Source organism: Vombatus ursinus, unplaced genomic scaffold, assembly GCF_900497805.2.
Source record: "Vombatus ursinus unplaced genomic scaffold, bare-nosed wombat genome assembly UNPS02006874.1, whole genome shotgun sequence".
NCBI classification, from domain to species: domain Eukaryota; kingdom Metazoa; phylum Chordata; class Mammalia; order Diprotodontia; family Vombatidae; genus Vombatus; species Vombatus ursinus.
In genome coordinates, this window is record NW_020946652.1 from 8,163,622 (window position 1) to 8,180,296 (window position 16,675).

Consider the following 16,675-nt stretch of genomic DNA (forward strand, 5'->3'; position numbering starts at 1 on the left):
GGCTGGTCCTCTGCCCTAAAGAGGAAGGCAGGCTGGTCCTCTGCCCCGGAGATAAAGCCAGGCCGGTCCTCTGCCCTAAAGAGGAAGCCAGGCCGGTCCTCTGCCCTAAAGATGAAGGCAGGCTGGTCCTCTGCCCTGGAGATAAAGCCAGGCTGGTCCTCTGCCCTAACAAGGAAGGCAGGCCGGTCCTCTGTCTTAAAGAGGAAGCCAGGCCGGTCCTCTGTCCTAAAGAGGAAGCCAGGCCGGTCCTCTGCCCTGGAGACTAAAGTAGGCTGGTCTTGCCAGCTGGCACACAGCAGGACAGAAGTATCCATTCGGGCGTTGGTGCCAACTCCTGGAGCCTTTAAGAATTCACAGATCCGAGAACAGGAAGATTACCAACTAAATGGGGCAAAGATCCACTTACCCTGAAAAAGTGAAGCTACGAGCTGCTAAACAAAAGTCACTCGAAAGCAGTCTCTTGGCTTTTTCTCACGCAGCGGGCTACTTTCCTCTTGAATTCTCCATTTCGGTCTTCCCTCCATTCTTTCTGCAGGCAGACAAACAAAGTGCCAAGATGATTAGAAGACACTTCCTCTTAATCTTAACTATGTTCCAAACACCGCCAGCAGGCCCCCCTTGGCGGCTTCCACACATTTGCAATTTTAAATGTAGAAAGACAGAACATAAGACAGAGAAAGCAACAAAAATTAGGCAGGAAGAACTGTACCAGGTGCTGCAAGGAAAGAAATCCGACGCCCTCCCAAGGTTGGCTGGGCATCTGGAGCAGAGATTCAATGCAAATGGGGGCAAGGAGAAGAACAGAAGAGGTCATTTAAGAAAATGTTCCATCATCTTTCTATACCTCTGCCCTCATCCCCCCTAAAGAGACAGAAATAGAGGCAGCTAGGTGGCGCAGTGGATAGAGCACCGGCTTTCGATTCAGGAGGACCCGAGTTCAAATTTGCCCTCAGACACACAATACTCACTAGCTGTGACTTTAGGCAAGTCACTTAACCCCAACTGCCTCACCAAAAAAACAAAACAAAACAAAACAAGAGAGAAAGAGAGAGATCCCTCAGTTCAGCAAAACTCATGACACTTCCCTCAAGTCTGATGGTATATGCACAGATCTACACCCATAGCCTCCCACCTTCACAAAGAAGGGCTTAGAGATGCACACTTATTTGGAATCCCTCCTATTTTCAACCAACCAACCAAGAGGCAATTATTACGCACCTCCCCTGGGTGGGCACTGGGAACACGGCTCCAGTGGCAGCAGGGCATGGAGAGCTGAGAAAAGAGACCACAGCTCAAAGTCCACCTCAGATCCCCAGGCTAATGAGCAGAGGGAGAGTGAGCCTAGGAACACAGAGAAATGGCGGGGACCTTCGAGCTACTGAGGCCAACATCTTCAATCTACAGACGAGGAAACGGAGGCCCCGAGAAGCTGAGTGCTGTAAGGGCAAATCCTGGAAGTCTGAGAAGTGGTCAGTGGGGGCACGGTAGGGCAGGTACATCGCCTTTGGGGGGAGCTTCTGGGCAGTCACTTGGAAATCAATCAACAAACACTTAGCACCAAGAACGAAGCATTCTCTGCTCCCAAGAGCTGGCAGAATACACAGGGAAACACCCCGAGGCATGGGCTGGGGACCAATGTGGCAGCATGCAAGAGATACCTGAGAGTATAAAGGACAGACCCAGGGAAGGCCCAGAGCCGCCCAGACCCCCTCGGCAGCCCCCTCGGCTCCGTCCACTGGACCACACAGGCTCCCGTGACTGTTCTTTAAGCTAATCCCTTCTGCTGCTTGTGGTCCCGGGCAGGAAGCTGCCTGAGGTGTCGCCATCCCTCCCTTGGGGCATCAGAGTCACACTGGAGCACTCCAAATCTTCTACTGACGTCTCCTGTGGTAGTTCTCTGGGTGTGGCCTGAGCGCAATCTCCCTTCACACAGCTGAAAAGAGCCATCTCTCCTCCCTGCCCCGACTGCCCGTCTTCAAGGCTGCTTCTCATCTGAGATGGCTTCCAAGCTTGTCCCCTCTGGTTTACCTTCCTCTGAACACAGTTTGGATGGTCTACACTCTCTCTAAAACGCCGCAGTCACAATGAAGCTCTGCTCCATGGACTCTGGCAGCGCGGAGAGCAGCGCCTCATATGGCACGCCAACATCTGGGGCTCGCCAGCAAGCCTGTCTCCCTCCCCACAGGGCACCGCTCATCATGGACTGGATCCTGCAAGTGGGTCAGGGTGAGCAGTTTCTGCCCTGTCCAGAGGGCAGCAGGAGCCCACGAAAGCACAGCGACACTGGATGACGAATATGGGCAAGACACCAAGGAAAGCACGTTACCCACCAGCCGCACTGCCCACACCCTGAGGCCCCTGAGGCCCCTCTGTCTGCCCTGCATCTGAACCTGACCAGCTGTACTGTGCTATCAGCACTCCAGCACCCTGAACTGCCCTGGGCTGGTCACAGTCTGCCTCAGTTTCCTCAACTGTAAAGTGGGGTTCATAATAGCACCTACCTGCCAGCGAGAGACTATTTGTAAAGTGCTTAGTTAGCACAGTGCCTGGCACACAGTAGGCACTTAATCAATGCTTGTTCCTTTGCCCTTCCCCAAATGCTTTTGCATTCATCTACTCACTCACTCACTCACTCACTCACTCACTCACTCACTCACTCACTCATTCATTCATTCATTCATTCATTCATTCATTCACATGACCTATCTCATTTTTTAACACTTGTCCCCTGCTAACCCTCCCATCCCACCCCACTTCCTGGACAGGAGCCTGGTGACTATCGGGTGCACTCAGGATCTCCAAAAGGCTACAAGGCCTGCAACCTGCCCCAACAGCACCACCTCCCTTGGGGGTCTGAGGCCTCGACCCCCAAGTTGTGCTGAGACCCTGGAAGGGAACAAGCAGAAAGATGAAGGAATCAATGAGGAGGGTGAGGGGCAGCCTCTATAAAAGACCTTTCCTTCAAGTGAAGGGTCTTCACCTTTTCCCTCGGCAGTCAGTCTGGGGAAGCCGACTGGCCCCTTCTTAAGAACTGTGTTGTTAACAGAACAAAATACAAAAGGCACAGCATTATAAAGGAAACCAATGATATTGAAATAATTACCACAGTCCATTTTTTAAAACAGAACCCAAAGCCAAGATCACAGGTGCCAGGTGTGATACAAAGACTCCTATTGATCCTGTAATTCTCTTGATCTGGGCCTCCTCCCACTTTTCAGGTGGACGAAGAGGGTCTGAGAAGGCAGCGACATGGGCCGGACTGTGAAGGTGAAGGCTTTGGGTCCCTCCTCCTGGAAATTCTCTTACGTAGGAGAACGAGCGTGTGTGCCAGCCCAGGGGGGCAAGCTGAACACCACCAGCTGTCAGCCTAGCTCAGGCCGCCTGGGTCACAGGTTAGGTTCAGGAGAAATGATACAATGCCCACTTGACTCCTGTTACCCATCAAGCAGCTTCTAGAGAGAGATTTCTGAGCCAAAGCAAAGGGTCTTGAAAACCCCCACTCACATACGGCTCTCAACTGGGAATCTGAACCGTTTCAAATGGCTGAAATGAGCCTAGCCATCTGCACCAGGGCTTGTCTCCTGTGGCATCCCCGTAAATGCCATTCTGTCAGTGAAGAACATTTGCAGGTTCTGGAGAGGCTGAGGAAGAGGGCCAGGCCAGAGTGGACACCGCAGAGTTTGCTGTGGCAGAGGCGATGACTAGGGGACCAGGAACCTCTGAAGACAGGAACGCGCCACTCCTGATATTCATTTGCAGAGATCCCCTCTTCCTAGGGAGTTCGAAAATTCATATTCCACAAACAACATCAACTAGGTGAACAATTACTTTGCCTTCCTGAATAATGGAATGCCTCACCATCAATGTCCTGCATGATGTTCCACACTGAGTATCTTTTCTACACGTGGCCGGTCCACCTGAGACCAGATCCAAAGGGACGGGATCTTGTGGCTGGAGGTAACCAATAACCACCCTCCACGCATATGGAGTCAGGGAAGCTCTCCTCTGCCCCCTCCAGTGAGCCTGGCCTCTACCCAAGGCAGGCTACACGACTAGAGGAGAGATGGGAGGGCGAGCTAGTTTGGCTGGGACGCAGAGGCCTTGGCCACTGGGGGGGCGCCCATGTCGAGTGGGTGCAGACAAGCGCGGTCACTCCAAGACTCGCCACTCACACAGGAACAATGAGGTGACTGATAAGGCCCTAGGACCACACGCACACGCCAGGGGCAGAGCCAGTACCATCGACACAAGCCGCTCAGGGGGCCTCGTTCTCCTGGGTTTGCAGATCACCAGAGCCCAGCACATCCAATTCAACAACAACCCAGAAGCGTCAGATGAAGTACTGTTTATGCGCCAGGCACGGGGGAGGCCTGGGGGAATCCAAGGACAAAGAATGAGACCATCCCTCCTCACATCTAGCAGCATCAAGACTGAACTAACAGATGCAGAAAGACACCAAGGGCATTCAAGCTAAACCGGGGGAGCGGACCTGAGCTACATCTTCACCAAAGGAGAGAAGAACAAAACTGACCCGAGAGGCAGCCAGCCCCAACGGGGTCAAGGGTCAGGCAGGCCAGGGGTCAAGGCCTCCCGACAACACCGCACGACCCTGCCACGCGGCACAGCAAGTGCCCAACTCTACTAGGGGAAGATCCGGGCAAACGGGGGGCTCTGGGCTGGCTCCCCCAACAGAAGAGGCTGGTTTGGCTGGACCCAAGAGGGCACACAGGGCAGTGGGGCTAGAGGCAAGCTAGAGCCAGGACCTGAGGGCCTTGAAAAGCCTGGCAAGTCTGCACTCAAGCCAAGAGCAAAGAGGGAGTCACAGCATGTTCCTGAGCAAGGGAGGGGGGGGGGGGGGGGGGGGGGGTGCTGGGGGGGGGGGGGGGGGGTGGGGGGTGAAGTGAGGGGACAGATGGGAGAGATTCTGCAGAGGGGGCGGGCAGAGGCTAGAACCACCCGTGGTCATGAGCACTCCAGAGCCTGCCTGGCAGTGCTGATAAGATCATCGAGGGCAGGGAGAGAAGGCCTAGCTGGGACAGAGCCCCAGAGGCATGCGTACACCCTGGGGACAGCCACGATGAGGGTGACGGTGTGCTAAAGCGGACACAGGGAGAGAGGAAGAGGAGGGTGAACAGCAGGGTTCAATGCTGCAGAGTGGGTCTGAGAAACTGTGGGCAAAGAGCATATCGCTGCTAATGGTGGAGCCGGTGTGAGGCCAAAGGGCAGGACGGCTCCATGTCCAAGCGTCCCTGGGCGGGGGCCCGGGAAGAGGCTGTAAGGGCCTTTCCCTCCAGTGTCTACCAGAGAGGAAGCCCAGAGAGCTTGGCTCTGAGGAAGGACAGCGGTCGATCAAGGCAAAGAGGGCAGATGCCTGCAGGGAGCTCAAGAGCCGGCAGAGGGCTTGGTTCTACCCAAGAGAGATGCCTCTGAGTTGGGGAGGAGAGGGAGCTCGGGGCAAGGTTCTGCTGAGGACTGAGGCCAGATGTGGCCCAATGCCGAGGACCAAAACGTCTTTTGAAATCACCTTTAGGAGTCTCAGGATGGAAAATGCTATCCCCATCCAAGGAAAGAACTATGGAGTTGGAATGCAGATCGAAGCAGACTATTTGCTATCTTTTTCTTCTGTTGTGTCTTTCTGGTGGTTCCTCCTATTGGTTCTAATTCATGACTAATATGAAAATATGTTTAATAGGAATGTATATATATAGCCTATATCAGATTGTGTGTCATCTTGGGGAGGGAGGGGGAGAAACATTTAAAACTCAAAAGCTTATGGAAGTGATTGTTGATAAATCAAAATAAATTAACAAAAAATCGTGAAATCACCTTTAGGGTAGGTATACTAAGTCACATACAATTCGTGCCTTGTCCCAAGTCCACAGAACCTCTAAACCATGCACCTGTGGCTGAGGTGAACCACCCTGGGCCTTGATAAAGGTGGTCTGCCTTCTCAGCCACGCCCCTGAATGCCCGGCTGAGTTGTCTGTCCCTTCCCACATGCGTCCCATCCTGAAGGCACCCTCTACCTCTGGAAAGGCCCTGCCATTTCTTCTCCCTGTGCTTCTGCTGGGCCCCTTTTGGCTGAATGTAACCCCGCCCCCCAGCCCCAGGGCAGGGACCCTTTGGGGTGGGGAATTGCAAAAGAGGAAGGGAGTCCAACCAGCTGCCCCAGGGGCTAGGACAGGGAAGCCACACAACAAGCCCTTTTGTTTATAAACATCAAGAATCAGATGCACAGACTAAGAGAAAGCCTATTTCCAACTTACGGCTGCGTCCACGTTCGCGGGCGAGTCTCCGTTGGGATCTGCCAGCATAGAAATGACACTAATCATGATGGTTTCCACCGTGTGGATGGGAAGCCAGCGCTCTTCGGGCTTTTCATAGCCATATTTATCTTCCCCAGGTTCGTGAAGGATGGAAATGCACACATCACCATTTTTGTCAACTGAAAAAAACCCAAACATTGAAACACAGGTTGGCGGTGGCGGTCATTTCCCAGCGCTCTCCGCGGCAAGCCCAGAGAGGCGCTCCCCAGACACTGCCCTCAGGAGCTGCGGCCACAGGGACCCTGCCCTATCCCCCAACAGCCCCATCACCCCCCATCACTCCGAGGCGTCTCTGGGCCACCTCCCTACCTGCAGGCCCAAGAAATGCACAAGACAGGGAGGGATGCAAAGGAAAGCAATGACCAAAACAGCTACCAAGATATTTAAGACACGTTCACAGAGACCCTGCTTCAGAGGGGGCCCAGACACCCCCACAGGTCTTCTGGCTTGCAGTGGACCAAGACAGGACCTAGGGAGAGAAGGAGGAAAGGAAAGGGGGGAAGGAGAAGGGAAAGGGGATGGAAAGAAGAAAGAGAGGGAAGAGGGAGGTAAGAGGGAAGGGAGAGCTGCTCCAAACCAGCACCTCACGGTGTGCGCGCATGTACGTGAGATGAGTCACCTTGTCACACAGGCCTCCAGTTAAGTTTGTGGCTGTTCAATCATTTCAGACTCTCTTTGACCCTATTTTGAGGTTTTCTTCTCCAGCTCATTTTATGGATGAGGAAACTGAGGCAAACAGGGTGAAGGGACTTGCCAAGGGTCACCCAGCTAAGAACTGTCTGAGGCCAGATTTGAACTCACCAAGATGAGTCTTCTGACTCCAGGCCCAAGGCTCTACCCACTGCATCACCCATCGGAGTCTAAATTGGAACCCAAGGCTGTTCCGTGCATTTCCAAGGTGCTCATGCCTCAGTGCCCTGACCTAACGCTTCGCTTACAGGACAAACGTGCCCAGACACCAGGCTGAATGCCCACTACTCACTGAAGACAGATTAAAGCCCACCCGTCCTGCCAGTGACAACACGCAGGTCCCCGGCTCATCGGGAGCAAGCGGCTAATGTCCATCTCTTTCCTTTTAACATCCCTCGGTTTAAAGGCGGCCCATACCTCACCCTCCATGCAGACGCCTCCCCCTCTGTGTCCCCCAGCCCTGACCTGTGTTCTGAGCTCTGATTCTCCATCCCAGATGCTTCAGGGACATCTTCTTGTGCCTGAATGGAGCCAGAGCCAGCCCGGGCCCCTGCACACTCACCCCGCTTGGCCTTCGGGACCCCCCGACCTCGAACCCAGTTGGTCTTCCCCTCCTGTGCCCCCCTTGCCCTTGGCCTCACCCACCTGGGCCGTTCAGGCTGTCAGTCCCAGGTTCTGGTGACGTCTGGACCATTCTTGGCACCCCTTCCTCCCCTCTGTGGGCCCGGGCCCTAGGTGAGCCTCCCGCTGGACCGCAGGCTGTCTTCTCCAGGAGCTTCCCCCGCTATCCCCCATGCGCCTCCAGAACAGTCTTTCCCGGACTCTACGCTATCATGTCTGTGATTGCGGCCAAGCCTGCGGGCTGTGCTCTAATGCCTGCTGCCCTGTAATGCACAGTACTGAAGCACGGATTGGGAAAGCCACCTGTTTCCCCCTCTGCCAAACAGGTACACTCTGAGGCCCCAGGTTGTTTGTATGGCAAGGTCTGTCTAAGAGAGAGCTTCCTGTCCAACGTGACTGGGAGTTAACAGCAGCAAAGGCCACTCGACAGCATGACAGATCTCTAGGTCTAACCCACGCGAGCTGAGGCAGCGGGCCACCAGCCCTGACCACAAACGACGAGAGCCACGAGGACTCCCTGGGCCTTCACCCATCGCAGGAAGAGGGGCAGCCCTGGCTTGGCTCCTGGGGGTCCTCGTTCCCCTTCCCACCTGGGTCATGACTGGGACACCTCCTCTCAGACACTCAGAAGAACAGAAAAAGGCCCAGAGGCCACAGCACCGCTGTTCAGGAATCTCCACAGGGACAGCTCACAACAGCTTTGTTTGGGGACTCGTGCCCACTCCCCAAGCCCAGCATGGGGGTGGGGTCAAAGGCCGTCCAAGGCCCACCCTGCTGCGGCGCCAGGCTGTCTCTAAAGGGGCGTACGTCATTGTAGAACGTCGGCCCCTTATCTCATCCCCGCAGCGAACACACGTTCCTGGCATACCCTAGGTGCTTAATAATGCTATGCTGATGGGACGCCATCATATCAAGTCACCAACTCGACAATAAGTTTATATTAAATGCATATGGCAGGGTGACTCACAAGGTACCTGAGACAACAAGGGCAGGGCAAAGACACACAGCATACAGGTAAAGTGAATAAATACAAATGAGCTAGGAGGGGAGGGAATGAGAGGGGACAGCCAGCCTGGACAAAGGTGCAGAGGCAGGAGATGAAACGTCACTGCGGGCCGCAGAGGAAGAGGCGAGCCAGCCTGTAAGCCAAGGACATGGGTGGTGGCCTCACCAGGGAAGGAATGAGACGGTCAGCCCTACGTTCGGCGCCTCTGGACAACAGGGCAACGAACGCTCCAGAGCCAGCAGCATCAGCAGCACCGACACCAAAGGGGCCCAAGAATTAAATACATCAAAGGCCGGCGTGGCTCTTCTGGGAGCCCCGGCTTCCCTGACCAAGGTCAACACTCGCTCGGCCCACAGGTCCTGAGAGCACGCTTTCCTTCTACTTTTTTTTTTTTTTTTGCTTTTTGGTGAGACAAAGGGGGTTAAAGTGACTTGCCCTGGGTCACATAGCTAGTGTTAAGCGTCTCGGCCTGGATTTGAACTCAGGTCCTCCTGACTCCAAGGCCAGAGCTCTATCTTTTTACTTTTTAAAGCAATTAATGACTCCCATCAAAGGACGGGGCTCGCCTCCTCCCTGCCTGGGGGGGGGGGGGGGGCGCCCCCCCCTTTTCGGCACAAGCCAGGTGCAGCCCTCCCCCGCACATCTGCACAAGCCAGGTGCAGCCCTCCCCCGCACATCTGCACAAGCCAGGTGCAGCCAAGCCAAGGTGATTCAACGGAGCTGTGGCCTGCACTCTGGCTTCCTTCCTGATTCTGTCACCAAGGCACTCCCCACCGCTCCAAAGCTTGCAAAGGTAAAAATACAACTGGAAACTCACCGTTTGGGTGCCATATCTCTGTGATGAACTTCATTTTTGGTGGTCTGAGGGGGTAGTCTTTTGGGAAAGTGAGATGAGCTTTGAAAACACCCCCTTCACTGCAAAGGCAAAGAGAATGTCTCATGAGAAACCTCCACCAAATAAAAACCTCATTTCCCCACCTTGGCCGTGACTTCGGCTGGTGGCAGACACACGACACACACTCACCAAGGCCAGCCTCGTGCCTCACAGCCAAGATCAAAGGACAAAAACTCGGAGAACCTCGGCCAGCGAAGCTCCAGGGTCCCTGCCTCTCCTGTCCCTGCCTGCTCTGACTTTCTGCTCCCACCCCCCACCTTCCACATGCCCATGCCACACCATGCCACACCCGGAGAGAAGCTCCTGGTGCTTTTTGGATCCAGAGGCTAGAGAACATTTCTCAGTTTGTTAGCACTTTAAACTCTGCTTTTTCTCTTCCTGGGTGTGCGCATCTCACTATTCCTCTCCCGGTTTTTTGCTCGATGATTTGTGGGGAGGGGGTGGAAGAAGACCCTTGCCGTCTCCAGGAAGGTACCCCTCGCCCTCCCAGTCGCTCAGAATCCATCGTCTCCAATCGGAGGGAACCATGGCTGGAGGCTTCATGATGTTCAATCTGCCCGCTGGAAGGTTCAGCAGTTTTGTTTAGAGACAGGAGAACAAAGATTCCTCGGCTTTTCAAAAGGGGCGGGGGGAGGGGAGGGAGAGTCAGGGGTTCGGGGGGTGCTCTGGCCACTCCATCTAGAGTCATTCAACAGGCACAGATGATACGGAGGAAAGAGACGAAGAGGAAACCTACCCCAGAGAAGAGACCGAGCCACTGGCCAGAGTGGCCCACAGACTCCCAGGCCTGGGAAGGATGCCCACACCAGGACAAGAAAAATCTCTCTCAAACTGCCAGCCTTTACTGGAAGGAGCCCGCCCCTACACCTGCTTCCTCACCTTTTGCCTAAAGCTCTTGGGGAACAAGGCTCATCTCCACTCTTCACGGGAGTCCTGCCAGCCCTGCACAACGTCCATCATCTCTCCCCAAGGATGCCCAACACCCCCAGTCTCTTGGACCTCCCCGCCCCTGTCCTCCACTCTCCATCTGTCAGAACAGCACCCTCTGCCCTAGACCAGAGACCGGCCTTTCCTCCCTGGGGGAAGTGAGCCTCTTGGCTCTGGAATCCTAGTTTGGGGCGCGGCCCTCAGACCACGCTTCAAACACCCTCTCTGGGCAGCTTGTTCTCTGCCCTGTCCTATCTCAGTGCTCCTCCTCCCCACGGGGCTCCAGCCAGCTAACCCACCTACCCCCTCACGGGACCCTGGCAGAGTCCTCCAGACAGTTCTACCTCGAGCCCAGCTGGTGGGCAGCTTTGCCAAGTCTGACCTCCACTGGAGCTGCTAGGTCATCCCCACCAAGGCCCCCGGAAAGGAGGCTGCGTGTGCACCCAGCTCTGGGGGAGGCGCCCCTCGGAAGGCTCTCCCTCTTCCCCTCAGGAAATCCCCACCTGCCCCGTCGGACTGGGCTGGGGTCCTGGAAGCCTCCTGCTGCTCCATCTCCATGTCACTCTCCCCACCCAGAATACTCGCTCTTCAACAGGGCGGGGTCTGCTTTTCTTTGCACGTGCACCTCCACTAACTAAGAACGCTTAGCACACCTGCTAGGTGCAGGGGGCCCAGTCCTGGGCTGAGTTCCAAGGCACTGGCGTGTCCACCCGTAACAAGCAAAGGCGAGCCGCAGCATCCTGTCCCCCGACACAATGGTGGCCTGCTTCCTGCTCCCCCGCACCTCTTTCACCCAGGGCCCGCTGAGCCTGGCCTGGCACTCCGGTCTTCCTTTCTGACTCCAGCCTGGCGCTGTGGGCACCAGTCACTTTGCAAGGGAAGCCTTTCCGGAGTCCCCTCCCTTTTGTCTACAGGCTCCTTCAGGGCAGGGCTGTTTTTCCCCCTCCCATAGGCGGCTCTCCATCGCCGCCTGCTGTGAGAGGCTGGTTCAGAGCTGGGCTCCTGGTATTCCTTCCCACTGGGCAGGCATCTGTCATTTCAAGTCAAGAGTTGTCCGGGGGGGCAGCAGCAGCTTTCTGATTTATTCAAGTTTGTCTGGGCACCGACAGCACGTTGGGGCTATCCTAGGACCACCCAGACTGATTCCTCTCTAAGGAGAGGGAGCAAGTGATCTGCCTCGGGCCTCTCCTAGATCATGGTGCTGGAGCGTGCGTGAAGGTGCGTCCAGTCCTGCAAAGGATGGCCAGGGATGCGCAAAGTGCGTGTTAGAAAGACGTGTAATACCCGGTAGATCCTCTGACAGGGCGTGCCCGGAGACCACGGCCAAGGAAAGAGCTGCTCAGCTAAATGGGGGTCCTGACGGCTGTGGGAACAATGCCCTGTCAGAAACTGTGAAACGAGACGTTCTGACATTCATCCCTAAGGAATGGTTCTGACACCCACTACTCCACGGGGGTAATCCTCCGTTACAGCTCAAGCTCCTAGGCCCGGGCACAGGACAAAGGAGGAAGGTCTAATTCTGACAGATGAATCCATTTGGCCCCTCCCATCCTGGTCCACATCCTTGCCCTCGCTGCCCATAATGGACACCCAATCAAGCCTCTGAATTGTCTCTGCAAGCTGTTTTCCCTGAAGGCTTCAGAGACCCCAGCCTAGCCGTTCTAGTGACAGCCTTGAGAAAAGCACTGATTGCTATCATTCCATTAATCATGACTGTCTTTCCAAGTAAGATTATGCTTTAAAAATAATGGAAAACCCCTGCCAACCCTTTCAGGTAAGTGTTCTAGCCCCAAGGTTCACATGGCTGGAGCTCTGGGCCGTGGCTTTCCTCTGGCTCTCGGGCTGGGAACCCCGCGCAGAAGGCTGCAGCTGCTAACAGGCCTCTCAGAGCTTCCAAGTCAAGACCGCCAAGTTCCTGTGCAGCATTCTGCACGCACAAAGAAAACCCTGAGTGCACTTCCGGAGTAAGAAGAAAGCAGCAAACACAGTTTCCCAAGACTGGTCCAGAGGCCACTCCCCCTTTTTGCCATCATGAGGCGAGTGCCTGGCTCAGCGGCGCAGGGCGGTGGGAACCCAGCACCATCCAACCCACACGGCGGTTTCTTAGAGCCACTGAAGCGTCGCAGGGTTGCGGCGTGCTGGCTTTCCCCTGTCTCACTCCCTCCGTCCCTCATTTGTGCCTGAGTTAAGTCTGCGAGCTCAGTGTTCCTGCTAAGCCCGGCCCTATGCTTGCGTCAAGGAGATGCAGGTGGATGCTGGGGAGTCTGGTCTGGCATCATGGTGACACTGACCAGCCACGTCGGTTGACACCGCCAATGGACTTTCCCCGCCTCGTCACCCTCGCAGGGACTGCAGGCTTCCCATCCGTATCCTCGGCATGGTTTAGCAGTGCCCGGCGCCATCCTCCTTCTACAGCCGAGGACACGGAAGCTGACGGAGCAGTGTCCCAGGGAGCACTTGGACCTTCCTGACTCCAGCACATTTCCTTGCTCACACAGCGCCGGGATGGAAGTCCAGGTCCGATTCCTTGGGCTCATGGACAGCCACCTGCTAAGACACACACACACAGAGTGCCTGTGCGTGTGCTCTGCACTTGGGCGTGGCCAAAGGCAGCAAAAACAACTGTTGTGGATGGGGGAGGGAGAAGCGAGACCCAAAAGAGGAAGCCCTCGGAAATGGCTTCCTTGGCGAGAGCGCCATCAGCAGGCAGCATAGCGACAGTTTTCAAAAGAAATACAAATGTTCAAAAACCCAAAAGTACCCTCGCCACCATCCAGAGAAAGCCTGAGGGTGACCTCGTCCCCGCCCAGCGAACAGAGAGGCGCCAAAGGACGGGCCGTCACTTTCTGTGCCTCCGACCCCCTCGGAGGTCTCGTAAAGTGCGCACCACTACGAACGTCTAATGATGCTGAAACACAATCTACAGACGCAGCTCTGGTCGAGTTCGGGGAGCTCTCGTGCTGAAAGGTGGGGGGACTCCTCAGAGAGGGACTGTCGGAGAGACGCAGAGATTTCATGGGGAGCCTGCAAACTGGCTTATCCCTTACAGAGACTACTAAGAAAAATCACCACCCCCCGCGGTACATCGGAGGAGACCGTGGCCAGCAAGAACAGATTCCCACGTACAGAAATGGTCACAGAAACATTACTGATGCTAGCAAAGTGTGTGGCCAAGAATGAGGGAATGCTGAAAAAATTCTGGTAGAAGAATGTCACTGCGCTCTAAGGAATGATGAAAACAAACAGGCAGCTCAGGGCAGGGTGCTGCATCTGGAGTGACAGACCCTAGCTCTGCCATGTGGCCTCAGTTTCCTTATCTGTCTGCAAGGTCCCTCCCAGTTCTGGAGCACCGTGAAACCAGACAAACACACCCAGAGACCAGTGTCCTGGCCACGGACCCTGGGACACTCCCCAAAGGCCAAAGACGCTTCTCCTGTCCTGCCCGCTGACGTGTGGCTTAACCAGCGCCTTGTTCTGTCCCTGGGCACCGGGAGACACTAGAAACATTCTCATTCCAGCCACAGGCCCAGCCACTCGAGACCAGACCGCAAGTTCACTGCTGAAAACCTGAAAACACTGCTGAAAACAAGGACTGCCCAGTGCCCTGCGGGCTGTCAGAGCGAGCAGTGCCCTCTGGTGGCCCCAGGAAGAACCCCAGCCGGCCAAGGTCACCACCACCACCACCCTCATCCAAGAAGAAAGAAGGAGCTGACGTTCGAGTGGCGGAGAGGACCCAAAGAGGAAGCTAAGAGGGCTGGGGGGCGGGGGACAAAAGTACCCTGGAGGGAGGAGGGGTGAGCTGCCACCCTGACAGCAAGCCCACCAAGCCCATCTCTCACGTGGGCTCCGCTCGTGAAGGTCTGTCGGCGGTCTCTGCCCCCGAGCTTCCCTCAGACCCCTCAGGGAGCTCAAGGCACACTGCCTGCTCAGAACACCACATCTTCTGCAGTCGCCCTTCAAAACCTCCCCATGGTATTGGGTGGGCCTCAGCCTGGGGCATGGGATTGAAAGCTCTGCCAAGCTGCCTGAGGGCTGGCCCGCTGCAGAAACCTGGTATGGTGGCAGCCCCCAGAGAGCAAGCCCAGCTGCTCCCTCCTTACTACTGATGGTGGCTTTTTGTATACAGAAGAGGGAGGCCGGGGGCTGGGGGCATCCTCCCTGGTCTCAGGAAGCCGAGATGGAGTCCGGACTCTGACGATGAGAGAGGCACAGCCTTGGGCAAAAGGCATCCCACCCCTCGAGGCTGGGCTTCTTCAAATTCTCAGGGAGACCCCCTTCACCTTGGTGGAGAGATTGATCCACAAGGACTGTCTGTGCTCAGCAATGTAGATATGAGACAACAACCAAACGGTCCCTGCTCTAACAGGGAGACAACAGTGCAGCTGGGAAAACACGGATGGAATCCACACAAAGCGAAAGCGCACGAGGCAGCTGCAGGAGGTCCTTGGGAGCAGCTGGCGCCGGAGCCGAATCTTCCAAGAAGGGGGCCTTCCATGTGATGGGGCAGCCAGCACCAAGGCCCACCGGGAAGCCGGGCCCAGGCTGCTTGGTCAGAGGTGAGGAGGGCCAGAACCCACGCGGTGGGAAGAGGGGTGGCCTGGGGTTCTGGCCATGTTTGTCTCAACAGTCGCCTACCCACTGCTACTCTGTCACACCGTCTAACATAAGGCACTCTGAAAACTCGGTCCACACCCAGCTTGGCTTCCTCCAGAGGTCCCAGGACACGGAGGGCCAAGGCTCTCACCACAGCTGGGACGCGATTCACCCGTCAAAGGGGGAGTGGGGTGGTCTCCTTGTCTCCTTTGAATTTAGAATGGCCAGAGCTTGAGTGCCCAGTGTCACATAAAGGGTCACGACAGGCAAATGTGGCTCAAGAAGCAGGATTTCACATTCAAGGTCATTGCTGGAATTCATTTATTTTCCACATGACAAGATCCTGATCGTTCCATCCAGGACACAACACTTTCTTTGCAATTAAAAAGAAAAATATCAACCGACATCTTAAAGTCAAACTCACATTTTGACTAAGTAAATTATTCTATAATAGGTTATTTAGTAGCTCAGAAGATGGGTGACTGCAAAAAAATCACTGGCTTTCTTCAACCAAGCACAGTCTCCAGTGAACTTTCCTCTTCAGAAATTGCCTTCTTCTATAAAATATTTCTGGTAAATTAAGCAAATATTTCATCTCCCTAATCAACACTAAAATAATACTAGACTACATCTGTCAGTCAAAGGCTTTTTTTGTGTGAATACAGGGTATGGAGATTAACTTAACAAATGGGGCAAGTCAGTTCAGGTTTTGAAGTTTTCCAAATCCTAACCCTCTGTCCTGCGACCGTTAGGATTCCCAACCCCAACACAGCACGCCGGACAGCTGGGCTGCCAGGTGATACTCACTACAGCGTGTCTGGGGGGCCGATGATGAGGACTTCCCATCTGTACAGATCGTTGTCATCTATTAAACCAGCTGAAAATCCTTCCACTGGATTCTTGTTGAGCTCTGCAAACACAGGAAAGCTCTGGTAAACCCCAAGCCGCCAACCTGTTAACGTACAGCACACTTGCATGCCGTGTGCGGCCAGCCCGAGGGCCCCCCCCCACCTCGGAAGACTGAGCCAGGGTCAGCGAGAGCCCGGGCCCAGGGGCGCCAAACAGCAGACAAAACAAGGACCAGGCTGCTAACTGATGGTGGGGATTGAATCACATTCCATCTTTGGGTGAAAGCACAAGTCTGAATTTCTCAGGAATGTCTGGCCTCTTTGAGTGGTTGCTGGGGTGTGATACAGAGAGAAAGTGCTATGAGTGCAGAAGAGAGACGAATGGGAATGTCAAAGCACTGGGACTGGCCTCACGCTGGAAGTGCCTGAAATACCTGTTATTACAGAGCCATTCGCATTCTCGTTCTCCCTCCCTGGGCTAGGCCCGTTCCCCTAAAACACCAGATTCATAGATTGAGAACTAGAAGGGACGTTGGAAGCCATTTCGTCCAACTGTCCTTTTTATAGATGACAACACTGAGGCGCGGGGGAGGCTAAGTAATGCCTTTTCTCTTTCTATCACAGTGGGTCCCCCAGACTGTCCCAGCCTAGTGTCGGAGGAATGCACCTGTCCATGAAGGAGCCAGTCTCAGGCCCCCCGGGGTCCCCAGTCTCTCTCTGCCAGGCTAAAGCCAGGATGTATTTTTAGCTGCCTGTGGTGACTGGATCC

General features: G+C 55.1%; 1 protein-coding gene across 1 annotated transcript in view; it reads right to left on the minus strand.

The window, feature by feature from the left end:
- The window catches only part of UBE2G1 (ubiquitin conjugating enzyme E2 G1), a 29,670-nt gene extending 13,620 nt beyond the window's left edge, over positions 1 to 16,050 (minus strand). The window contains exons 1-4 of the mRNA XM_027848747.1: positions 15,866 to 16,050; positions 9,461 to 9,558; positions 6,267 to 6,445; positions 407 to 529 (exon numbers count right to left, since the gene is read on the minus strand). Of these exons, the coding sequence (XP_027704548.1) occupies positions 443 to 529; positions 6,267 to 6,445; positions 9,461 to 9,558; positions 15,866 to 16,035 (534 nt within the window). The 5' untranslated portion in view covers positions 16,036 to 16,050 and the 3' untranslated portion in view covers positions 407 to 442. The remainder of the gene's footprint in view (positions 1 to 406; positions 530 to 6,266; positions 6,446 to 9,460; positions 9,559 to 15,865) is intronic.
- Positions 16,051 to 16,675: the final 625 nt, after the last annotated feature.